Genomic DNA, 26,242 nt, shown 5'->3' on the forward strand with positions numbered 1-26,242 from the left:
GAAAGATGTCCCTCCAGGGTAGAGGGAGGGGGCACGTCCAGGGAGGGCGAAGTGGGGGGCCGTGGTGAGGTGAGCCGAAGGCCCACACTTCCGTTACTGCATGGCTCTTGGCTCTCTCTGCTTGTGGTCTGCTGGCCACACCAAACAACGTTCCCGCTCTATCCCGTGAGGCGGAGACCAGATGGGGCATGAGAATGTTCTGAATCCCAGTCTGCTGAGTGACTTAAGTTAGAACTTCCGGGACATTCACTCCCTGCTGCCACAGCTGCCACGAACCCCGCTCTGGAAGGGTGCTTGGCACACAGTACGTGCTACTTAAATATTGCCTACGTCTGTGGTGCTTTCCTGCCCTCGCTCCATGGTTCTGGCTGAAATGCTTTTCCTGGTCAGTCCTGCCCATCTTTTAGAAACAGTATCTGGCAGCACTCTACCATGAGGCCTTCCCTAATCCTCCAGTATCAGGGGTTCTTGGACTTCCAGCATCACCTGGGAAACTCGGCAGAAAGCAGATTCCTGTGCCCGAATCCTAGAGATTCCACTGAAGTCTGCAGTGTGGCCCAGGAACCCGTGCCCCGGTGATACCCATGCGTGACCTGCTAGAAAGGAGCGCTCACCAGCTTTGCCTCCCCCATCCCCTCTCTGCTTCTCATACCACTAGTGTAAGCGTGGGTGTACTCACGGATGTCTGTGGTGTGGCAGATGCCGCCTGGACCATAGATCCCAAGCAGGCTCGTTGGCTTCTACCAGGCCTTTCTCCCAACAGTTTTGTAGGGAAAGCAGTCCACTTGGGTTTTCTTTCACTTTCCATTTGGAAAGGAAGTGAAGAGCCATCCTCAGCTAGGGGTGTCATCAGTCACTTGAGGGCGCTTTAGAAATAGAGCCTTACCTGGTTGCCGTGTAGGTTCAAGTTGGGGTCTGGGCATCTGACCTAGCTCTCCATGGGATTCTGATGACACCTGTGATTACAAACAAACCAGTGCTGGCTGGCTTGATTACAAACAAACCAGTGCTGGCTGGTTTGATTACAAACCAGATTCTCAACCCAGGCTGTGCTTTTTTTTTTTTTTTTTTTGCCATGCATCATGGCCTGCAGGATCTTAGTTCCTGGATGAGGGATTGAACCCGTGCCCCCTGCAGTGGAAGTGCAGAGTCCTAACCACTGGACTGCCAGGCTGTGCTTTGACAAGGCAGAGAGAGGGGCTGGGGCTTTTGAGGAAGAGGGGCCCTCGTTCAACCTAACCGACCTTGTGGCTTCAGGCCAGCCCTGCTCACTTCACTTGTCAAGAGGTGCAGCAAAAGTCCTGGGGCATTTGGTACAGCAAGTAAGCAGATGCTGGGTAAAGTCAAGCATCCTCGGGAAGGAAAGAGATCCCTCGGAGAAAGTTGTCCTTAGTGGAAAGGCCTAAGTGCCCTAAAGGTCTAGAACTCTTCTGTCTAAAAGACAGTCTCTTTCCTTCAAGCCAAAAGCTTCACATTACTCCCAGGGCCCACATTCTTTGCACACATCAGCTCTGTGAAGTAAGGTTTTGTGTTGGAATCCACCCTATAGCCTGCTTTCAAAGGCCCTTTCTGGAACTCTGCAGGCTGCCTCAAAGATGGGCCAGAAATATTCTGTTTTGCTATTTTTTAAATTTCCTGAAAGCATAAGAATAAAAAGGGAGTGAAAGCTTCCGCGTGTCAGTAGGAAATCCACCCCCTCCTCAGCTCTGCCCTGGGAAGCTCACAGATTTCCTGAAGTTAAAAACAAACACTGTGACCAGTTTCTACTCCTTGCAAGAATTTAATTCTTCCTTTAACATAAATAAGGCAGCATGAAACACCAAGAGTCCCGCCGCCCTCTGCTTCAGAAGCAGCTTTGGTGCATAAAAGATCCCCATTTCCCCGCTGAGTTGTTGTCTCTGTATAAACAAGAGGCCAGAAGGTAATTTTTCAGTGAATTTTCTCCTGGAAGCAAAGGGGAAGCTGAGGGAGATTCAGGCTTGGTCTTGGCTTCTGGAGGCTGGTTCTTGGTTGCTGGGGTCTCCTCAAAGCACATCAGATGAGGATGAGGATGGGAAAGGAAAGGCATGGGTGACAATAAATAAGGAAATTCCCCCAAACTGGAAATGGGGCTTTGGGGTTACTGTTGGAGACCATGTGGGCCTGGGGAGGGGCAGACCCAGGTGCTGCTCAGTCTAACCCCAGCTCACATGGAAGGAAGCTTCCTACAGTTTCCTGTGGGCTTCGATGCCCCATAACAGCTGAGCCTCCTACTGTGAATTAACCCTGTCAGGCAAACTGTCCATCTCCTAGAACACTCCGAGGCCAGGTGAGAGCACTCCTGGGGTAGAGACAGGATCCTTTCTTCAGTTCATGGTGAGCCCGACACCCCTGAGGAATTGGGTACGTGTCTGGGAGGCACGGCCAGCTTCAACCATGGAAGGAGAGTGCTGGGGAAGGAGCACTCATTCTTGCTTCCCCTTGGCCCTCTGCAAAGGTTACCGAGGCAATGCCAAGAGAGGAGCCCCCAAAGGGCAAGTGAAGCCATAATTGGAGGAGGGAGTGGCTTCCCAGCCCCTCTGAACCAGGCCTGGAGACTGAGGCCAGCTCTGACCGCAGGCTCTGGTGCCTGCCCAGGGACCACAGCCCAGCAGTGCCAAGGTGGCCTCTCTGAGGTCTGAGGGCTGTGCTTGTAGTCTGTCCTTACGTGTCCCAGTCAGCCAAGCCTCTGTCAGGCTCTTAGGGTGTTGGTCATCTGTGTGGCCAGGAAGGCCCATCCAGAAGGGAGGGTTCTGTGCAGTGAGGGAGCCCCGCTGGAATGAACAGCCAAGGGGATTTTGGGGTCTGCATGTGGAGCTGGGTTTCCACAGCAGTCTTGTTTCCAGGCACGCCCTGCTCTAGGATTGGAACCCTGAGGAAAACTCAGGGCTACAGCATCCCTCACCTCTCAGCTCTACGACCTTCTCTGAACTAGGCATCAGAGGCCACACTGCAAACCAGACCCCAGCACCCCAGGTACCAGGCTCTGCCCTTTGCCCCAGTGACCCTGTGCTCCTCTTTCTCTCTCATCGTCTATCTTCAGTGTCCCCCACCTCCCAACATACTGGTGGCCAGAGAGACCAGCTGTGGAGAGAATAACGAGGGTGAGGGGCCCACATACCATGCTTGTACCCAGCATGGTATGTGGCACCCACAGGGTTCAGGACATAGCATCCTGGGAGAAGGGGCAGAGAAAAGGGGGTGCACCCTGAGTGAGATGTGTAGCTGAAACAACAGCCAGCTTAAACTTCTGTCTGCCACCAAGTACCCACTTCTGTGTAACAGAGACATTAGCCACCTGGGGCCTTGAATCTCTCTAGGTCTTTTCTCCAAATAGTATAAAAATGGCAGCCACAGTGGGGACCCCTACTGTGCAGGCTGTGGATGGAACACTGCAAATTCCCACACTGGTGCCCACTGCTTGGTTGCAGATGCCTGGGGTCAAGGGTTACTGGAGTGCAAGGGTGCAAGGTCTTAACACGGGTCCCTGTTAGCATTCCTGTAGATCTTTTGTTGATATTCAAGTAAAGACTGGACCTGGGATGTAAAAAGAATCACACCCAAATCGATGTTTGCATTGTCTGTAACTCAGCGTCCATAGAGTTCTGTCATCATCTTGGCCATTGGTGGTGATCCAAAAGTAAGCTGCAAAGGATCAGTCCCCAAACCCAGACAACAGCTTCACCAGCAAGTCCCAATGGCATGAAAGCAAACCAGCTTTGGCTTGGAATTCCGTTTCCTCTGTGCTATAGGGTCTGGCTGCCCCGGCAGGCTGAGCCACGGCGCCCTATAAAGCCTGTCATTTTCCCAGGACAGGGCCTGCACATGCCCCCAAGTGTGTGGACACGTTGGATGCCTTGTGTCCTGGCCCTCTGGGTCGTGGATGCTCTACAAGATGACAGCTTTTGAGGGCAGGCTGCCATGGTCTGAGGGAATATGGAGGGAGTACTCGCTAATGAGCGCTGGGGCATTCTTGAGCATCTCATAGAAGGAGTCCACTGTCTTCCGGTAGACACGTCGTTGCAGGATGAAGGGCCGGAAGAGGTTGAGAGGCTCAGCCCTGCGTACGGCCTCAGGGAGCCCCATGGCCTCGGGCACCTTGCAGTTGCCGATGAAAAAGTGATGGAGCTTCTTCTCCAGCAGGCTCTTCTCCAGGAAGCAGAGCAGCTCGTGCAGACGAGCATCGAGCTGCTCAGCCTTCCAGGCGGCTGGCCGCCGGGAGAGCAGGAGGTGCAGCAGGGCGGTCTTCAGGTGGTAGTTGCTGAGCCGGCTGGGGCCCGTCAGGCGGCTCTGTTTGGAGAGCAGGAAGGAGGCAATCTGCAAGCAGCTGAGGTGGCAGGCGCCCTCGGGCAGCGCCTTCGAGGTCATCCTAAGGAAGTGGCGCTCATAGACAGCGAAGGACAGGAGCCAATCTGTGCTGGATGGCGGGGTCCCCCCACAGGGCTCCCTGGTAAGATGGGAGACCAAGTACAGGTCGGAGTCATCATACTGGATCACAGGAATCAGGTTGAAGGGCATGAACTTCCCCGAGCGGAACCTGATCTTGAGGGACCCCGGGGTGTCCAGCTGGCCAAAGGCCAGGTCGAACTCGTACTTGTGGTTGATGCGGTGCCAGGCTCTGGTGAGGGCCGTCTGGAACCACTTCAGGACCCGCATCGTGTCCAGGTATGGGGAGTCTCCGACGCACAGCGGGTCTTCCGCCTCACTGCCTGGCCGCACCAAGTTGTTCTTGCCGTGGAGGAGACACAGCATGTCTTCCCCGAGTTTGGTCTTGCCGCAGATACAGCCCAGCGTGTCCTCGTCGGCCCGGACCACCTTGATCTGGCCGTAGCCCTGGCGATCCAAGGGCACCGAGCGGCTGGAGCACCAGAGCTCTGGGTGGAAGCGGTGGGGCTCGGGGGGCATGAAGGGCACAAAGAGGTCGCACAGCAGCGGCTTGTTCACCTGCCAGTTCTCGTACATGCTGTCCACGCCGATGAAGTCCTCCACCTCCATGTCCGTGTCCCGGCTGCACAGGCTCCTCAGGGCTTCCAGCAAATCATCCACGAAGCCTTCCACAAACTCCCGGGTGCGGGAGGCGTCGGCCGGGGCCCCCCGGATGCAGCGTTCGTAAAAGTGGTCGAGCGTGGCCTTGTTGGGCAGGGTGAGACCCCGGAGGGGGGCGCCCTCCAGGCCGGGCAGCTCGTCCTCGTCGGCGCCCAGGCACTCGGGCGAGGGCGCGTCCTGGTGGTCCTGCCGCCACACCTCGATCACCAGGAAGAGGATCATGCAGAGGGTGCTCCACAGGTCCCAGGCGGCGCGGCTCTCGTTCTGCTGCTGGCCCTCCTCCGCCACGCGCTCCAGCGCCTCCTTCTCGGCCTCCTTCTCGGCCGCCAGCTGCGCCACCTCCTCCTCCAGGCGTAGCTGCTCCAGCTGCAGCTTCTCCTGGTGCGCCTGCATCTGGCGGATGATCTCCTCCTCGTTCTCGGGGACCGTGGCGTTCTCTCGCGGGAACAGCAGCGGGTGATTGATGATGGCCGTCACCACCACCAGGCACACCCGGAAGAGCCCCAGCGCCATGGCTGCAGCTTTCCTGGGAACAGGGAGAGAGAAGCCAACGGTCACACCGGGCTTCCCTCGGTGCCGCTTCTTCCCTCGTGGTTCCCTCCCACAGACCTCCGCCCCGCCGAGCTGGTGGACGCCTTACGGCTCTTCCCCATCCCCACGCCCAGCCTAGCCTCGGGAACAAGAACCCCGAAGTCCCACAGCAGCGATCCTGGCAACACAACCACAGCGGTGGACCTGTTTCGGTCTGCCCAGACAGTGCTCTTTCTGGTAGCAGCACCCCACTTTCCCTGGGAACCAAACCTTTTCTACTCCCAGTCCTTATGGTCTGGGTGGGGATGAACCCACCCCCTGCTTAAGGGGTGAGCATGTAACCCAGGCGCAAGGCTATTTCATGCTCCTCCTCACCACCCACAGGGGTTGTTTCAGGGTGAGCTTATGACCCTATGCTGGCCACTGGGAGACAGAGGTAGGATTTGTTGGGACCAGTGGGGAGAAAGACTCACCCTGTTGCCTAGGGTTGCCGAGGGAACAGGAGTACACCTGCTGGTGGCTCTCTGGCTGCCTCAAAGAGGGGATGATAAAGATGCCAACATGGAGGAAAGCATATGCCCTGGACCCAGCTATGCCTGAAGCCATCACCTCTGGACTTTGTAGTCATATAAATCAATACATTCTCTTTTTTTTTTTTTTTTTGGTGGCACCACGTGGCTTGTGGGATCTCAGTTCCCCGACCAGGGATTGAAACTGAGCGGTGGCAGTGAAAGCCCACCAGGCCACCAGAGAACTCCCGATACATTCCCTTTTTATTTAAGTCAGTTTGAGTTGTTTTCCAACACTTGAAACCAAAATAGTCCTGTATAAGACATCCCCTCCTCCCCTGCCAGTGAATGCCTTCAAGTGAATGCTTGTTTCCTCAGTACAGTATAGCCTAGTGGTTAAGAACAGGAGGGTTGGGTTCCAAAGCCAGCCCTGTCACTCAGTGGGTAGCTGTGTGACCTTGGGCATGTTAACTCACCCCTCTGAGCCCCAGTTTCCTTAGTGTACAAAAGGAAAGCCAGAGCACCCAGAGGGTCATTGTGTTGATGGATGTGTTGATCCATGCAAACTGCCTACACAGCACGGTGAATGGTGCACAGCATACGTTCATTGAACAGTAACTGAAGCAGTCTTGAGCCCTTATCTTTCCCCACTGTAAACCTCTCCTTCCGAGCTGGAAGGCTCCACCCCAAATTCAGACATTGATCTCCTGGCTACTCCTGGGTCTTTCCCCAGAACAGTCTAGGAGACAACCAGAGTGACTGAATCATTGGCTTTCCTCTCACGAGTCATCTGAACTTTAAGTCTGACTTAATTGTGAAAGGAGACACACCATTCCTCCAGGATAAATGGATTTTTAGCTTTCAGGTGACTTTTGGGGAAGGACTAACCTCTTACAACACAGTACTTGCTATGCAGACTGCAGCTGCAGCATCTTCTGGGAGTTGGTTAGAAGTGCAGAATCTTGGGACTTCCCTGGTGGCGCAGTGGTTAAGACTCCGCCTGCCAGTGCAGGGGGACACAGGTTCGAGCCCTGGTCCGGGAAGATCCCACATGCCGTGGAGCAACTAAGCCCGTGCACCACAACTATTGAGCCTGCGCTCTAGGGTCTGTGTGCCAAAACTACTGAGCCCACATGCCACAACTACTGAAGCCCGTGTGCCTAGAGCCCGTGCTCCGCAACAAGGGAAGCCACCGCAATGAGAAGCCCGCTCACTGCAACAAAGAGTAGCCCCTGCTCGCCACAACTAGAGAAAGCCAGCGCGCAGCAACAAAGACCCAACGCAGCCAAAATAGATAGATAAATAAATAAAATAAATTTATAAAAAAAAAAAAAGTGCAGAATCTCTGCCCCACCCCAGACCTATTGAACCAGAATCTGCATTTTAATACCATCCATATTAAAGTCTGAGAAGCAGACTCACATGGTAAGTCTTATATTATACCCTCTTCTCCCTGGCTGGAATCTTGGGAAGTAACAATTGGCCTTTTCCACATTTGCCCCACTTGCTTCTTGCCGGGGACCTCAGCTAGGAGAGCAAATGGCCAAAGGAGGTCATTGTTGGAGAACCAAGAGCCCCGCCCCCGTGCCTCCCCAATACATGCCAATACACCCCATTCCCTGACCTTGAATTCGCACCCTGAAAGCCACCTGTTCTGGTTCTTACCCCAATGGTGCCAAGAGGCAGGTATCTGTCATTAGGTAAGAGCACCTCTGCAGGTTCTACTCAGCAGTGCCAGGATGTATTGGTTTGGCCAGAAAGTTTGTTCAGGTTTTTCCGATGTTACGGAAAAACCGGAACGAACTCTCTGGCCAACCCAATAGACGGCCTGAGTTGCCACACTTGGGCAAAGCCTGCTGCTCAGATGTGATTCCACCCTATCAGTAGGAACCAAAAGACTTGGCAGGAAGGAGGGAGGTCCAGCAGCAGCAGAGTTCAGTGTGCAGACACGTTCAGGCCTCAGAGGTGAACTCTGAAGCACTTAGGTATTTCTACTTGAGGAGGAAATGGAGGACAGGAGAAAGTGGAGGAAGTCTCAGAGTGGAAGGGAGGTGGGGTGAGGAAAAAGAACGGGGGCAGCCAGCCAGCTTCTCTTCCCCAAGACAAGAAGCAGCTTGCTGGATAATTGCAGAAACAGGTCAGCCCCGAATTCTACGTTAGAGAAACATCAGTGGAAAGTTTGGCCAGGGTGGTCCAAGATAAAACTGTAAGGCCGGCTGATAAACGGGGATCAGAGTTTTAGGATAAAGGTGTGGAGTACTAATAGTAGAATACTAGGCGGCAGCCAGTTAGGAGATAATTTGGGGGTTTTGAGGCCCTTCCGGGCCTCTGTACTGTAGGCAGCCACAGTTGGGCACAGCGGGCCCTGACAAGTCACAGCAAAAGTCTTTGGCAGCACCTGATTCCAGAGGTCAGTTTCCACTCCAACTCAGGGTAGGATGCTACCAGCTGGGGAGGGGTGCCATCACCAAGTCCTGTGACTGGGAAGTCCTCCTCCTCTCCAACAGCTTCCACAGGGCTACCTGTATATGTCCTCATGTCTGCTGGAAGATGATGGGCTGTACTGGGGCAGGCAAGTTTCAAAACTCCTAACCAACTGGAACAATTGACACAGTGCATGAGGGGCTAAGAGGATGGACTCTGGAGGAGACGGACCGACTTAGCACCCAGCATGTGTACCTACTGGATATGTGACCTTGGACAAATCATTCAACTTCTCAGAACCTCAGTCTCGTCATCTGTAAAATGGGAATAATTATACCTGCTGTTGTAAAGGAGATAATGCATAGAAAGCACTCAGCAAAATGCTTGCCCCTGAGCAAGTTTTCTTATAAAAGGGTAGCTGTGATGGGATGGGAATAGCAGATGAACTTGCCTGCAGGGGTTTGCGATGCAGTGGGCCACACAGATGCCCCTATAAGGGACTCGGGCAGGAAGCAGGCAGCCACAGGAACACTGGCAACAGCAAGGTTACAATCAAGACTCAACAGGAGCACAACGGAAACAGGAAGGAGCCCAGGCTGTAGAAGCAGACAGGCCCAGGTTTGAACCGTGACTGCTCCTTGCTGAGGGGTCTTGGGTGAGTCACTTGGGTTCCCTGGGGCTCCACTGCTGTACCTGTGAGATGGCGCTCACAGCAGGCCCTCCTTCATAGGAAGGGGAGGTTAAGCGAGACCATCCATCTCAGGTGCTGAGCACAGTGCCCGGCATGGGGACAGCACCTTACAATACCAGCTCCTTCCCCCTTGGCCTCCATGGGCCTATTTTCTCAACTGTCAAGCACACCAGCCCTGCCCAACTCCCATGGGCATGGAGGAACACGTGCTCAAAAGTGCTCTGAAAGCACAAAATATTCCCCTCGGATTGCTCTTCCTTGGCACGCCACTCCTTCCACCCTGCCCCCGAGCAAATGGGGAGAGCCTTGGATCCTCCTGGAGGTGGAGTTCTCTCTGACTCACTCCCAGCTTAAACCACCTCCACCCTCCCATGGATGGGATGGGATCCCAGCTGTCATTTTGCTCCTGGTACCCTCCGCGCAGGCTGGCTCTGCCTGCGGCACCGAAGTGATGGTGAACAGGGCGGTGGCTGCTCAGTGCCCACGAGGTGGGGCTGGGTTAGAAGCCTCCACTACTTCCCCTCCCCAAACCAAGTCACGAGAACACTGCCCTAGGGGCTGCGGGGGTCAGAAGAATGAGGGGAGAGAATCTGGATGTTTGGACTTTTGGAGACCACAGAGACAGGACAGTAGCTGAGAGCCTCTCACAAAACCGTGGATACATGCATGCACGCGTACACACACACACGCGCGCACACACACACACACACACACTACTCACCAAAGGGCCCCTTTCCCCCAATTTCAAGTATGTCCACCTCTGCCTTGGCCCAAAGCTCTCACCTCCACAAGGCTGCCCCATACATGTAGTCTGAGACATCCAGTTGGGTTTGGCTTTGAAAATAAACCTGGGCCACTTGGAGGGCTTTTGTTGGTCTGCTTGCCCGGAAGCAGGCAGGAAACCTGCTGAGTTCCTCTCCACCCCTGCCCCGGCCCACAGAGCGTAGCGGCCCATGCAAGTCACGGCTAAACTTAGCCTGGCAAAGGGCCAGGGTCACGGGGGCAGCAGGGGCTGGGGCAAAGGGCTGCAGGTGGTGGGACCAGACCAATGGGTTACTCAGGCCCTTACTCTGAGCTTGGCCGGAAGCCCCAGACCCTGGGGAAGAAATCCAAGATGGCCCCTCCCTTCCGTGGGTCCCTCATTCCCACGGCCCGCAGACCCCTATAGCACACCCACCACAGCTTAATCCAATAAATGCCACTGAGAGCTGGCTAATAGTGGGACTTCTCTGGCGGTCCAGTGGTTAAGACCCTGTGCTCTCAATGCAGAGGGCACACATTCCATCCCTGGTCAGGGAACTAAAATCCCACATGCCACACAGCGCGGCCGGAAAAAAAAAAAAAAAAAAGAGTTGGCTAATAGTGATACACTAACATTTATCAAGCCCTCACTAGGATGTGCTGGGCACTGCACACAGCGAGCCCTGTAACCTTCTAGGTGGTGGGTGTCACTCCTGTTTCACAGGTGGGTTAACCATAGCCCAGGAGAAGTAATTTTCTAGCCCCACAACTAGAAAAGGCAAAGCTGGGCTGAGAAAGCCTGCTCTGACTGCCTCCGCCAAAGCTCAAGTTCTTTCCACTGTGTTATGTTTACAGAGCACCTACAGTGTGCAAGGAACATGCTGGGTGCTACAGGGCCCACAAAGATGAGTGTGCCATGATCCTCAGTAGTAGAGACGCCACAATCCATTTGGGAGGCAGACGACCACCAAGTACCCTCACAGGACAGAATGAGCAATAGGCTATAACATCGCAGAGAGGGTTTCATTGCCGTTCTTTTTGGGGCCCCTCCTTGTCTGTAGACCTTCCCTGTGCCCATCTGCTTGGCTCCACGTCCACCATGCCCCTTCCTTCCAGACAATTCTTACAACAAACTGAGAATAGCAGGAGCCTGTGTCCAGCCCCACAACATGTTCATCAACACCCCTCTGCCCTGTCACCCACCAGCCCCCTCCCAGGGCTGGCTGACAGTGGCCTCAGCAGCGGGGGCGCCTTTCCCAGCAGCCCCCTGGGACAGTGGTTCTCCAAATGTGGTCGCGGTTCAGCATCACCAATATCACCTGGGGACTTGTTAGACGAGCAAATTTTCAGGTGCTATCCCAGACCTGCTGATCAGAAATTCCAGGGGCGGGGCCAGCACCTCCAAGTGGTTCTAATGCCCACTCCAGCTTGCGAACCACCCCTTCCCAAACTAGGCAGGCCTCCAGGGAGGAGGAGGGTGGGGCTCCAGTGACACTGCAGCCCAGATCCTGGAGCTCGCCAAGGGTTTGCCCCACACCCAGCCTGTCAGATGCAATTAGCTCTGCTAATTACCACAGCAAAAGTAGCTCAGGCCCTGGCGTCATCTTCAGAGCCGAAAGGAGAGCTGATGTGTCCTTACGAAATGGAATAAGGAGGTGGGCTGATGGCAGGGGAGGGCACTTGTAGCCCAGGCCCCGTTGGGTGACTTGAGTCCCTTTCCCATTGCTTAGGTTCTGGGCCTCCTGAGAAAGAAGGGGCTAAGGGAGACCCAAACCGTTGATAAGTTTGGGCTGAACCCCTCCTGTGTGCTTGGCCTTGTGCTGGAGTTTCACAGTCCTGGCTAATGACATACATGTTGTTTGGGGGAAATAAATCCACACATTTAAGAAAGTCAGAGTTTAGAGTGGTACTAATCTAAGCCCCATTCTACCGAGGCGTAACGAGGAGACACACTTGACTGAGAGATGGGTGAAGGTGGAAGTGGTCCAGGCAGGCTGGACATCACCCTGTGGACCCTCACAGACAGGAGAGGATTAGTGGAAGATGGTGATGTTTACATAACAGCTGATAGGAAGCTAATTACTCTGCGTGTGTTTTGTCATTTATTTTCAGAACACCAGTTAGGGAGTTGCAACACCCCTACCTTGTGAAGAGACTGATGGTCAGGGAGGTTCACTGGGTGGGCTCTGAGATTCCCTGGACCGCAGTATGGGACGGAGTCTGCCCCCTCTCTCTGCTCCACCTCCATCCCCCAGGGGCTGATGGGAAACTGAGTGAGCCCTGCCACCTCCCTGGCATCACTGCCAGTGGCGACCACCAAAATCATCAGGTTGACTGTCCCTCAAGTTTCTCAGGCCTTGGAGAAACAGGACTGTAAGAAAAGAGAGATTGAGGGGACTTCCTGGCGGTCCAGGAGTTAAGACTCGGTGCTTTTAACGCAGGGGGCGTGGTTTCAATCCCTGGTTGGGGAACTAAGATCCCACATGCCACACAGACAAAAAAAAAAAAAAAGAAAGAAAAGAAAAAAGAAAAGAGAGGTTGAATGCAGAGCACAGAGTTTGACCCTGAGTGTTGGCTTGGAGTGTGGGCGCCAGGAGCAGTCCGTCTGAGCCCTGTGAGGCGCTCCTCCTGTGGTCCCGCCTGTCTCATCCCCGATTCCACGCTTCTCTGCTTCTCTCTGGCAGAGCCCAGGCCGCATGCTGGAGTCTGACCAGCTTTCCTGCTGTTCAATAGCACCCGCCGTTCAGGGCCAGCTCAGGGACCCCTCCTCCAGGGAACCTGCCCTTCTCCAAACTCCTGCGGGTCAGGCCGCCTTCCTGCTGTCTACTGCGTTGGTTTACCCATGGGTCCCTTCCTTCCCACCTATGGTGCCAGCAAGGGCCCCCCTCCAGGCGCCAGGCATGAGGCTGGACACCTGCAGGCGCCCAGTGTGTCAGTGGGAGTTGGCTTATCCCATACTTGGGAGGAGACGGCCGGCTGTGCGAGTGATGGGTCTCCACACACTCCTTCCTCGTCGCCTCAGGACCCAGGGGACAGACTCACTCAGCACAGATGGTTCCAGAAGGGCAGCTCTGCAGCCACTGCCTGCCACCCTTACAGGATGGGGCTTCCCTGCTGGAGAGGAGGAAAGCCCAGCAGGGGCAAGGCCAGAGAGCCACTCTCTTCGTCTGCATCCCACACAGTGATGGGGGAGGCAGTTTAGGGGGGAGGGGAGGGGGGCTGAGCAGAACTGGGGGTGGGAGCGGGACGCTGGCAGGCCTCAGGCGTGGGCAGAGGGAGGGGCGCGCAAGGAAAGGAAGTGAGGAAAGAGGAAGGAAGAGGACCAACAAAAATTAATTGAGCAAGTGGGTAGAAAGGGTGCGGTTCTGGGCCCCCAGGGCCGCCGCTCCTCAGTGTCTTTGCAGTGACCACCTCCATCACCTCCCACCCCTCCCACTGGGCAGGACCTCTGTCTTGGCCTCCAGCCTGTGTCACCTTCCTGGGACCTGCCACCCTCAGGGCCACTGGGCCCCTTCCCTTATGTCCTTTCCCCTTCCTGGGGGCAGGAGTGGAGGTGGGAGACATGCCTGGAGTAGGGGCGTGGAGAGGGGACACTTCCCCACTACAGATGAGCTTGGCTGCCGATGCCAGACAACTGGGCCGAACAGCCCTTCTCTAGGGGGAACTACCGTACTGGGGTTCTATGCACCCAAAATGGCATAATCTTTTTTGTTTCCCCCAAGAGAAGCCAGAAATCTGGATTTTATCAAAATCCCAATTTTACAATGTCTTCTACTCTTTCAAAAATTCTTTAAAACCCATGTGAGCCAAATAAAATATGTCAGTGGGCCACCCAGAGTCTGCTGCCCCTCACACGCCTCCTCTCCCTGCCCACTGCTGCCCCCCACTCCCCACCAAGCATCCCTCAAGGCGGCCCGTGACCCCGGGGCTCTCCTCACTCTTCCCCCTCATACCACCACCTGCTAGCACCTCTGCATCCAGGACTCCCCAGAATACCCGCCTGGCTCAACTTTTCACCCCAAGTCCAGGGCTGACTCTATCCCAGTGTCTCCCAGTCGGCCCTAGCGGCCACCCTCAGAATAACCCTAACCAGCTTGGGCTAGGGGCTTATGCGTGCCTTCCCCACAGCCTCTCTAGGGACTAGAAGGAAAGAGAGAGACCGTGTGGCCTAATGGGTGTGCACTCAGCAGCACTCAGATTACAGACCAAGGCCTGTGGTCCCCAGGACTGAGAGCTGGACCCCCGCCAGCCCTCCCTAACCTGGGAAACCCCAAGGGTCGAGACTGGGCCTTGATGGAGGTTGGGGAGCAGGGCAGAATGAAGGGAAGAGCAGAGACCCCGCCCCCATGCCAGAGAGGTGGACCTACTGATGGGCCCGTGGGAAAGTGCACACTGAGAGGAGAGTGGCCTTTCCACTGACGTGAGCTCTGCTGTCACCGCACGTGGCCACACTGGCCAGACTCACAGAGGATGCCCAGTCACACCTGCCAAAGTGTGAAGTTTCCTCGAGGCCCACTCTCGGAAGAGGGAGGCGTTTCCAAAAAGTCACCAGGATGCCAAACCCATCCTCTGGACTGGGGTCATGCAGCCAGCCAGCCCAGGTGCAGGAAGGACAGTGGACTGGACTCCAGCCACGTGGGTGGGAGAGCCCACATCCTTCCTGTTTCCGCTCCTCTGTCATAGCCCATGCATGTCCCTTAGTGGGCAAGGGATGGAAAAGGCAGGGAAGCCATCAATCTCCCAGGAAGGACAGGGCATCCTTCCTCCAAGCCATGCTGCCTGACTTCCCCATAGCAGAGGCCCTGACCCACAGGGAGTCATGGAAAATCACAGCATCTTAGGACAGACAGACAGACTGCGGCCTGGGGTCTCAGAGGCTAAGGGATGACAAGGAGGCCTGCAGGTCACAGAGATAAGGAAAGGCTCCCCTGGCAGCCCTGAGTCAGGGCCCACACCTCCCCCCTCTCATCCATATTCCCCAGGGCTCCTCCGGCAGTCACTGCAGTGGGTCGAATGGCAGCCCTCAAAAAGACAAGTCCATGTGCTAATACCTGGACCCTGTGAATGGGACTTTATTTGGAAGAAGGATCTTTACGGATGTAGTTAAATGAAGGCTCTTGAGATGAGACAGTTCTGGATTACCCTAAATTCAATGACAAGTGTCCTTATAAAGAGACAGAAAAGGAGAAAACAGACAAAGAGGAGAAGGTGATGGAAGACAGAGGCAGAGGTTGGGGTGATACTCCACAGCCCAGGAAGGTCTGGAGCCACAGGAAGCTGGGAGAGGCAAGAGAGGATTCTTCCTTAGAGCATTTGGAGGGAGTGTGGTCCTTCAAGTACCCTGATTTCAGGCTTTTGGCCTCCCGAGCTATGAGATAGTAGATTCCTGTTGTTTTAAGCACCGCGTTTGTGGTCTTTGGTTATGGCAGCCCCAGGAGGCCAATGCAGTCTCAAAGCACAATGCACCCCCCTCCCCTCCCAGTTTGGCCACTGACATTCCCATTTCTACTGGGCACCTCCAACCTCCCCAGCTGCCGCAGCCATCGCTGTGCACCAAAGCCTGGGGCTTCCACACCAATGGGACTCTCCCTTCTGGCCCGGTGTGGTCCTTTGGAATCAGCTCCTCTAAGCTCTCCCTAATTCCCAGACACCTCAGGTAGCCCTGGCCCTGGAGGTCTCCCTGCCCCACTTCAGGGAGTTCTTGTGCCCATGAGACACAGGTCTGAGCTTTAGTTCAGTCTGATGTTCAGGGCCTGATCTCAACCAGCCTCAGGGGACCTCTCAGGTCGCTTCCCTCCTGCCCGGGCCACTTCAGATTATCTACTGTCCTCTGAACACCTCCTAGGCTTACTTTCCCACCATTCCCTGCAATGTCCATGCCTAAGCCTACCCAATGGTCCTCACGGCCAGCCCATTTCAGAAACCACTTCCAAGATTCTTCCAGATCCCTCCCTCCCCCAACTTCTGAGACAAATCCTTCTTTCTTGAAAGGGATAGAAGAATAAGGGGAGGGAGATGGCCTATTTATTAAGCCCCTCCGAGTGCAGGCTGGTGTCTGGTGCCTTGTGTAGGTGGTGTCTCCATAGATGCGCCCCTAGCAGGAACCCAACAAACACTTGCTCCTCAAGCCTCTATTCTTAGCTCATTTCACCTGTGTAGCAGCCCCATTTCCCAGGCAGGAGCCCAAGGCGATGAGAGGTTGAGCAATTGCTCAAGGTCACACATGTAGGAAGAGAGCAGAGGAGCCAGACACCATGCCAGGCCCAAGGCTCCAGACCCTGCTGCCTCTCCGGTGGACCCCGGGCTACTCTTTCATAACAGCGAGCTGCTTGCCTGAGATCTGGTCTTATCCCACTGCCTTCCTTGGTTGGGCTCCTCTTGGGTCAAGGTGGGCCTGTTTGCCTTGACACTCTGCAGAGCGCCTGGCAGAGACCAAATGCAGGGCTGCCTGCTTAGTGTGCTAAGGACAGGGCGGGCGACCTTGGGGGCCCAGCAGCTCACACGTTGCACATGGGAGACACCCGCTTTCTAAAGACAGCCTCTATAAACGTCTCCGTTCTTAGGAAGGATGCATTTCCTACAGCAAGCGTGCACCCAAGGGCCTCCCTTGACCCCCAATTCCCTCATCAGGTTTCTAGACCTGAAATCACAGGGTGCATTTTAACAACAGGAGCTCAGGGCTAACCATTTCCCACAGCGAAGCAGCCCTCATGACTGTCAGACGCTGGATTGGCTTGAACTAGTGTGTCTCACGAGTTCCTCTCTGCCCATGGGCCCCATCTCACTCACAAGAGCGGCTGCCCAGAGGGAACAGGAACACCCACCTCAGGGCAGCCAGGCCAGGGCTCCCAAACTTGTCCGCTGTCTCTCCCTTCACCTTGTGTTTTCTACACCCCAGGCCTCCAAGCACAGCAGCAAATACTCAGGACAAACCCCACTTTTGCCATGGGGCAGGGAGGGAAGTCTGCAGCAGGGGGCGCGGGAAGCCGGCTCTGGACGCCGCCGCTGGCAAACACACAGGCTTAGGGGAGGAGACTTGAGGGGGTGGAGCAGGAAGCAGAGAGTAAACACGAAGGACAACAAAGGGAAGACAAGGCCCTTGCTCGGCAACCCGCTCCCCTGTCTCAGAGCTGGGATGGATGGGATCAAATAGCCTGTCACAGTCCAGCAGCCCCCTCCCCTGTGAGCCCTGGCCTCTCCGGCATGGGCGTGGGGGGATGGGCCCCGGTGGCTTTTCTGTGGCCACAGACAGTCAGGTCCCCCACTCCCTCCCTCCCCACCCAGCGCCTCTTACTCCAGTTACTCACGTTCTGGCTTAGAGGGATGCTGGCCCCTACACGGTGAAGTCCCAGGCCGCGTTCCCACCCTGGTCCCTGAGGCCTGGGTGTACCTGACACAATGCCTGGGCCCCAGCTGGGCTGGGAGAGGGGGAGAGAGATGGGGAGGAAGGGAAGTGCTCTGGGCCTCCTGCGCGCACACACACACACACACACACACACACACGCACGCACACACACACACACACACAAGTCATGCTCTGTGACTGCAAAGATCTAAAGACGCCTTTCATCCTAATAAAGGGGAACAGCAAGAGACACAAAGGCAAGAGGGAGGCCAACACAGCTGTAAAAAACTTAAGAGTTGTGTCTGGCCTCTTGACTGTGCTCTCTGCTGCAGGGACCTGGGCTCAAAACAGAGCAGCCAGTCTGCCTGTCCTCCCTCACCAGGGCTGCATCAGTCGTCAGAGCAAACCAGTCCTCCTCCACCAAGGGAAGCTGGGGGCCTAGGCTGTGAGGCCAGGAACTGTTAGAAAAACGACCCCCAGAATCATCTATGAACACAGTCACCCTCCCTGTGAATTACACAAAACAACGACCCACAACCACATGGTTTTCCAGCCACAGGGATGGAGTGATGATGCGGTTGGGAGGATGCCCACGCTCTGTCCTGGCTTCTGCTCGAGGCTGCACACGGCACACAGTAGGTGTCCCAGAACCAACACACAGCTCAGTCTGGTGTAGGGTGCAAGCAGCCACTGACACTGCTGAGTTCACCTGGACATGTTGTACTCCCGTCCCAAGGCCGCCCAGAAAGAAATAGCTCAAAGCTCTTCAGTTCAGAAGAGCTTAACGCTTTGTAGAGGCTTAGCAGCAAAGGGGCCAAACTCTGGAATCAGAGGCCCGGCTTTGAATCCTGGTTCTCCCACTTGCTGTGACAATAGCACCTACTTCATGGCATAGCAGTCACATGGTCGTGCTCTGTAAAGGACATTGTTATTGGCAATGGTATTGGTGACAAGGCCAGGTCTCCGTTTTGATTTGTTAAATCCTGCCGGGTGCATCTTAGGGACTCCTCTGGGCAGAGGGGGGTGGCCTGTATCCCTGCAGCAACTCCAGAAGCCTGGGGACAGGGTGAAGTTGTCTCCTCTACCTCCCTGTTTTCTTCTAAAGGCCCCCAGGGGCTGCCACAGAGGGAGAGCAGGAAGTCTGGCACCTGGGAAGTTCACAGCTCCCTCCTGCCCATCTGGCAGCGACACTGAAAGCTCCTCCACTGAACCTACAAGGAGAAACGGGTGTTGGTCTCTGATGCCTGGCATTAAAGGTGCAGGCGCTCCATGGATGCTTGCTGAATGAATGAATGAATGAATGAATGAAGTCAGGACTGGGAAAAGAACCTCACTGCCTTTACTCCCAGGAGCAGGAATTTGAGATGGGAATGGAGTAGGGCATCCCGGATGAAGTAACTTCTAAGTTTTTTTCCTGGGAGGCACCCTGCCGTTAGAAAAGCAAAGCAAAGCACTAACAGTGGTAAGCGACTCGGGAAATGTGAGCAAAAACCCAGGCACACCCCTGGAGACAGACCACAGCCACTTTAGGTCTGGACAGCCTTCAGCTAATTGCAGGCTGACTGATTCACCACCAGCGCTGACCACAATAATGACCCAGGAATGAACTCTGACACAAGTTATCTGACCCCCAGATGCGTCTCTCCTTGACACCCACCTCCTCGCTTGAGAGCCTTCTAGAAATGGATGATAAATGGCGGATGACAGGGTTTGATGCAAATCAGGTAAGAGAAGAAGCAGAGGAGCAACCCTTGGTAGAGTGACGAGCAACTCCCCCTTTCTGGAGAATACCAGACGAGCCGCATGGCCCTGACACCCAGGGGAGGGTTTAGTAAATAGCAACCAATGCACTGCATTTATTGAGATTTAATCATTGTGCAAAATGCTTTACATTGCTATATCATCCTCACAATAAACCTCTGAAGGAGTCACTATCCTCATAAGGAAACAAGCACAGAGAGGGGAGGCCATCCATTCAACATCACAGAGACAGGATTTGAACCCAGGACTGCCCAACTTTCAAGCCTCCAATCTTCCCATGACACCATGTTGCTCAGTGACCTGTGAAACATCAGTCATGCACCTGTGGGCTTTCCTTCCCTGCACTGTTTAGGGAAAAGCAGGTGACAATTTAGGTGAAATATGGGCATGAAGCAGGGAGTCAGACTTAATGAACCTATGATGTTCCTTCCACCCAGAGATTCTGGGAGCGTGGCCTGGGATATCGGAGATGGCTTTTTCTGGGGAAGCCTCCTCTGCAGTGGGTTAGCAAAACGGAGTGAGGTCTCTTCTAACCCTGGGTGGTGGGTTTGGGGGTGAGGCATCAGGAGGAAGAGGCATGATGCATGGGGGCCTCCGGGGCAGCACACGGGGGCGGGGCCCAGGCATCCCCACTCTCTTCCCTTCCAGCCCAGGCATGCCTGCCTCCTCAGTGACTCTGAAACAAAGTCTCAGCAAACAAAGGACCTTTTCATAAACTCCAGGCAGGTCCCCTGACTGCTACTAAGAAGGCTATTGAAACAGGCTCCCAGGAGAACAGTTTGTTATGAGCACGTGGCTTTGCACCAACCAGCAGGGCCAAAATGATGACAACGCCCTCCCTTTGGTTTGATGCAGGTTGGTAGGAGGCTCTCCTGCATCTGCTGCAGGGAAATAACCTGGAGGGAGAAAGTCCAGGAGACCTTCAAGCGGAGCCCCTCCTCCTGGGCAGCAGAGTGCCTCACTGTGTTATTCACCTGGAAGTGAGCCACTTAAACTTTGTGGGCTTTGAATTTTTTTCTTGGGACTTCCATCAGAGGATCTCAAAGTGCTCTGAATATGACCTGGTACTGGCCATTACTGTCCCCATTAAACAGACAGGGAAACTGAGCCCTGTCTGTCAATATCACAGAGCAGGAGGGGACCTGGGGTTGGTGGTCTGCCTGTTGTGTTCTCACCTTTGACACTCAGACTTTGTGGCATTCTGTCCTTAGGCAGGACACTGTGAACATGGCTGTCCTCTCTAACACGACTCACCAAATCTCTGGTACATCTCAAACACCCTCAAATTCTGGCATAAACTGCTGGGGGGTGGGGGAAGGGATTCCACAGGTCTCATTTAGCTCACCTAGAATTCCACAGGGAATGCCAGAGCTGGGTGAGAGGTGAACTCTGAGACCTTGCTTCTATTTCCAGCTGGTACCTACTCCTGGGGCAGTGGATTCCGGACATTCCTCCTCTGTGCGCATTCGATCGGAAAGCTCTGTGAGGCCACAGGAGCCCCAGCGAGGGCCCTGGCACATCGTAGGTGCACAATAAGTACATACGCGCTCCATCAATGAATGAAGGTTCTCTCTTAAGTCAGCCCCCACAGGAAGGACATGGGCAGCCTTGTTTCTCACTTTCCTTTGGGGGAGGGGAGGGGTCGGTGAAGAAGGGAAAGCCACTTTTCTGATCTCCCCATCACTGCTCTGGCCTGCTCTTGCCCTACCCCCTTCATGGATTGATTCAGGCGGTAGAAGGGAGACCCAGAGCCATGGAAGCCACCAGAAGCCCCTTAGGAGTCATGCATTTTGCTCCCAGTTGCAGTTCAGAGAACTAAACAAGATAGCATGCTGACAGCTGTGCTCTGCTCCCTCGGGGCAAATCCAAGGCCCGAAGACCTTCCGCCAACTGGCTCATAGCTCAGACCTGTGGCCTGCAGCCCCGCCCTCTTCCCCTGGCCCATCCTCTAAGAAACACACCTGCGGATGTAATGCCTTCTGAGCTCCTTCCCGTCAACGTGTCTTACAGTTGGGTGGTTCCTGTTCCCCCCCGTCTGACTTAAGGTGGAGGTGTTGCCTTGGGCAACAGTGATGTCACCTGTGAGGTACTTCCATTCCGCTGATGTCATGGGGTAGGCCACGTGGATGGAGGGGGATATGCCTTCTACAGGAAAACGTCACAGGTCCCAAACTGCTCAGGAGGATCCTATACACCTCTGGGGCACAACCAAATGATCCTCTTCTTGTCCCAGAAAACGTTCTCACCCTTCTCTCCCCTCTGGATGCCTGTTTAGGCCATGCCTCAAACCTGACTTTCCCTCTCCAAGTGTCAGTCAAAAGGTTGGGTTGGGCAGCTTTATCCTCAGCTCTGAATGAACCCCACGCAAGGGCACCAATGATCTCCTTCTCACCATCTGGGATAATCTGGGTCCCTGTGGCCTTGCCCTTTGCCCAGACCTCAGAGGAGGGAGCAGTGGCACTAATGGGGGAAGTGAGGGTCCCAATCTGGCAGAGAATGCAGACCCTCCATTGACCTCTACTGTCTTTAAGAGCTCATACTAGCCAGATACTGGTCTGCACCAGGCACTGTGCTCAGTGTTTTATAAGCAGGCCCTATGAGGGGTTATCCACATTTTACCGATGACAGAGCTGAGGCTTGGAGTAGTCAACGCACTTGCCCAACTCCTGAGAACGCCCAGCTCCTGAGCAGTGGAGCCAGGACTGAACCCAAGCCTTCCCTACTCCAAAGCCCATGTGAGTCATACCTCCTTGGCTCTGCGGCACCTGGAGGCTGTGGCTTTCTAAAGATGAGCCATGAGGGGGCCTGGACAGAGACCAAGGAGAGCCCTTTAAATCCAAAGAGGCCAGCTGGGCAGGCCAGGTGGCTAAGGCAGCCAAAGCAAGCACTTAGGACTGCTTCACCATGCCCATGCTCACACAGGGGCTGCAGTAAGTGGCCAGTCCTGGGCCTTCCACTTCCTTGAGCATCCGTGTTGACTAGGGACCACGTTTCTTTGTTCTGCTTGACTTCTTGTTGACCCATCCAGGTCACCTGACCACCCCCTTGATTTGAGTGCAGCATTTACCCCTGTGGCCTGAACCTACAACCCTGAAATATTATAGTAGTTATTTAACTTATGCAAATGCAACTCAATGTAGTTGGGAGCTAATGCTTAGAAAGCACTAAATGAAATAAGTAAATAAAATAAAAACCGCTAAATTATGAAAGAGGACAGGGAGAAATCCTACCAGTACACTGGCTTTGAGGGACTGGCCAAGGAGATACACACAGCATACAGGAGCGCTAGTCTACCTGGCAGGTATCTCTCCACTGGTGAGAGGCCACAGAAGTGAACAGAGCCCATGCTATTGGACCACCACTCCCCCTGCCCTCTCCCTCCCCTGATCTGAATCCAGCTTTGCCAAGCAGAAGCTGCCTTCTGATCTTTGGTTTCCCATGTGCCTTGCCCAGGACGCAAGAAGCAGGTATCATTCAGGCTGCACGATAGTCACAAAGTCTCCTAGCAAGTTAATACACTAGCAATTTTATTTGTACACTCACTTCGGGGAGCTCTCTTGAGATGACTCAGTAGCCCAAGTCCAAACCGTTCTGAAAATTGTGGAGATGGGGTTTCTAGAGGGCACAGCTAAGAGCCAGATTCTGAGACAGGTGACATGATGCAGGTAAACACCACCCTTCTGGGAAATCAGCTAGGCACCAGCCGACCCTTTCCAGGAGACATCGTGACTTTCCCATTAGCTGAGAAGCCTATTTTGTTTAAAATACTGTCTACAGACAGTACGTAGTAAAACGCTCTGTTGCACCTAATTAGGTGCTGAAATGTATAGTGTGAAAAATAAATGACCATACATATGGAGCTGTGAAATGGAGTTTTGGAAAGTCTTCCTGGACGAGCTTGGGAAGGGCGTTTGCACGTGAACAGCACTGGACAGGGATGGGGCCTGTGGGGCTTAGAAGTGTCAGGACAGCGTGTTCAGATACTTCTCCCATCGTCCACTCCGGCAGGCGTTCTCTGCCTAGGTCAGGGGCCCTGTGTGGTGCCTCTCCTCTGCACCACGCCCAGGCAGCACTTACGCACCACCCTCATGCCAGGCCCCAAACTGGATTTGCGACCTCACACTGCTTAGCGATTAAGAAGGAAAGCCATCTGAGGCTTGGGCCAGGCCACCCCATCAGCCCCCGAGGCCAGGCCTGCCTATTTCTTTCCTTTCTTTTGGCTGCCGTGTGAGTTTTACGTCTTTTTCCATCTGAGCTGAGAGCAGGTATTACTTCCTTTGACAAAGAAAAGGAGCAACCGCCCTTCTCTCTTTTTCATGAGGGCCCCCCAACCAAACTAGCTTTTGAAGCTTAACCTGCTTCTTGCTCCGTGAATGCTCAGTGACTGGAACATTCTGAATACTTTACTTCTCTGTGCCTTTGTTTCCTTGACTATAAAATGGGGATACCAATACCTATGTCACTGGGCTACTGAGAAGATTAAATGAGTTAATACAGACAAAGTGGTTTTGGGAAAAAAAAAAAAAGCCTGGCAAATGTTAAGCCCTCACTAATTGTTGGTTATCAGGGCTGCTGTGTACAGTTGTATGGGTGGTACACTGCTCAAGAACACCCGGCTGCGGGGTGGTGAGGATGAATCCAGCTCTCATGCTGCTTGCCCAGCTATGTGCCTTGGCTCTGTCCACCCAGATGAGGCCCCTTTTTCTCAATGGCACCAGGGTGCCATCCTCTTGCCAAGAGGAAGCACCTTATTCTAATTCATGCAAAGGATGGAAGAGGCTTGCAGCAGCCTTGGAGGTTATTATTATCAGCTCTCGGCACTCTCATGGCTATGTCCCCCTCCGCAGCAAGACGAGATTAGCCCCAGCCCCAAGTACGGTTCTGCTCCTCAGGTGCCCAGCATACCTGGAGCACTTGCCCCTCCCTTAGGACACTCGTGGGGTAAAGCCTTCCCCAGGATCCCCCAGGGGCTGCCCTCCTATTGAGGGGACTCTGCACTCCAAACATGGAGCCACAGTGTCTTGACTCTGAAGGGACCTTCTCCTTCGTAATTGTTGATGGCCACCTGTCTGCTGACAGTGATGGCAGCGCTTTACCTACTGAGGAGCTCTAGTTGTCGGCAAGTTCCCCCTTACTTCTAAGTAAGTAAGATCTGTCTCCTGCTTCTCCCACCCAGTGAGTCTCTGAGGCCAGAAAGAGCAAGTCTCCTCTTCTCAAGTGACAATGTTGGAGATTCCTGAAGGCCAGAGCCAAGTCCCCCTAGGCTTCTCAAACCTGGGGGAAATATTGCCAGTTCATTCCCTTCTCCCTCACAAGAAGCCCCTTCCAGACCCTCCATGGCATTCCATCCTCTCTCCTGCGGACAAGCGGGAACAGGGCTGTGTACTCCAGACCCCCTCCCAGATGTGCACCCTCTCCCTCAGACAGAATCCCCCATCTTCTTTCTCTTTATTGACCCCAGGTAGTCCAAGAAGGAAAAAATACAAAACCAGGTTCCTCCCAGATGATACCTTCTCAGGTGGACAATCTTGCCAGAGGTCTCTACCAGAAGTTCCTCCCCTTTCTTGCCCTCAGATAAAAAGTTCACCCACACACCCTCGTCTTTGTTTCCCTCATGGGCGCTGCAGGAGCCAGGAGGCGTTCTTGGTAAGGTGGCAACTTCTGGGCTGATGGCATGAGGATAAAAGTTCAGATCCTTGCCACCCGAAAGCTGGAGCTTGAAACTGCTGCATCTTTGAAAATTACGGAGCTAGAGGATGGCACTTGAACAAAAGCCTTCCCATTGGAGAGTCGGTCTAACCACTTCATGGTTACCCACAGTGGAAACTATGAGGGCAGGATGGCCAGGAGCAGCAGCACACAGCGAATTAGCAAACAATGAAAGCCACTTAGGCACGTAGGCTGGGATGAGGATTCAAAAGCACAGCCTATTACGTTATTCGGCAGCAATTCTACCTGTCTACCAGGCCATTTTCCAGGCTGACTTGGACCTGTGACTGCACCCAGCACAGATTTGCTTTACCTGGCAGCCTCTCCGGGGTAGAACTGGTTTGTAAAAGGGAAGGGGCCTGGGTCAAATCCAAAAGAGGAACAAAGGAAAAAAGAACAGGACTCTGAAACCGACTTAGATCCAAAAGGATAGGGTCCAGGATCCACCAGTGGCTGGTACTCTTCTAGTTTTTTTTTTTTTTTTTGGGGGGGGGGGGCGGGGGAGGGAGGGAGGGGTGGTTCTCAAACCAGTCAGAGGAGCAAAAGGCAAAGCGTGGTCCCTGAGAGGTTCAGTAAAATATTTTCCCTTCCTGGGAGGCAGCAGTTTTGTTTCTAAAGAGAAAGAGCATTCTGAATGGGAAGAAGCCCAGCCCTGGGGCGTCTGAGTCCCTCCAACCCAGCAGCCAGGAAGTTGGAAACTCTGGGAAGGGGTCTGGGATGCTATCAGAGGTCAGGTGGCAGACTAGCTGCAGCCGCAAGAGAAAGTTCCGCACGGCGTGGGGTCTCCTCCACTAATAGGCCCGAAAGAGGAAGCGGCGGGGGCTTTAATCGGCCCCAGCAACCTCATAGCTTCACTACCTTAAACCGAGAAAAAAACAGGCTTCACACCTACTCCCTCCTTCCAGGAAGGGAAAGAAGGAGCGAAGGGAGCGAAGGAGCAGGACGACTCGACCACTCTTTCAGCTCTCGCACTCTGCTCGCAAGGTCGAAAGTAACGGATCTTCGGGGCGGTAGAAACAGCAACTTGGTCCCGCTTCCGGCACCGCGGCTCGGTCCGCGCGGAGCAGGAGCTGCCAGCCGCGCGGGGCTGCAATGAAGCGCCCACTGGGGTCTCCGCGGCCCGGGAGAGGCCCGAGCGGAGAGGCTGGGACGCAGGACCCCGCGCGGCGCGAGGAGGGAGAGGACAGCACCCCCGCTTTTGCTCGGGCGCCGTAACCGGGTTCCCCAAGTCAGCCCAGACCCGGGAGGGCCGGGCGGGCACCCCGCTCCAATCCTCCTCCATCTCCGGCGCAGCTCCGCCTGGTCCCTCTTCTTCCTTCCAGCACTCGAGATGCCCGGGGAGGACGCAGAGCCTCGCGGCCGCGGGCCCGATACTTACGTTCAGCTTTGGTCGCCGCTCCCCGGCTCCGGAGAGACCGCGCGAGCCCCGGCTGCGCTCGCGGGTCCCGGGAGCCCCGAATCCGCTGT

The 26,242-nt window shown here is 54.7% G+C and overlaps 1 protein-coding gene across 1 annotated transcript; it reads right to left on the bottom strand.

The window, feature by feature from the left end:
* Positions 1-1,760: 1,760 nt before the first annotated feature.
* Positions 1,761-26,242, bottom strand: ITPRIP (inositol 1,4,5-trisphosphate receptor interacting protein). Its single transcript, XM_068548513.1, has 2 exons — positions 26,154-26,242; positions 1,761-5,590 (listed from the first exon to the last, which is right to left on the bottom strand). The coding sequence occupies exon 2, from the start codon at positions 5,575-5,577 to the stop codon at positions 3,907-3,909; it is 1,671 nt and encodes a 556-aa protein (XP_068404614.1). The 5' UTR covers positions 5,578-5,590; positions 26,154-26,242; the 3' UTR covers positions 1,761-3,906.

Source organism: Eschrichtius robustus, chromosome 7 (assembly GCF_028021215.1).
Source record: "Eschrichtius robustus isolate mEscRob2 chromosome 7, mEscRob2.pri, whole genome shotgun sequence".
NCBI classification, from domain to species: Eukaryota; Metazoa; Chordata; class Mammalia; order Artiodactyla; family Eschrichtiidae; genus Eschrichtius; species Eschrichtius robustus.

Coding starts and splice junctions, on each gene's coding strand:
- ITPRIP (XM_068548513.1), bottom strand. CDS start 5,577: ATGGCGCTGGGGCTCTTCCGGGTGTGCCTGGTGGTGGTGACGGCCATC.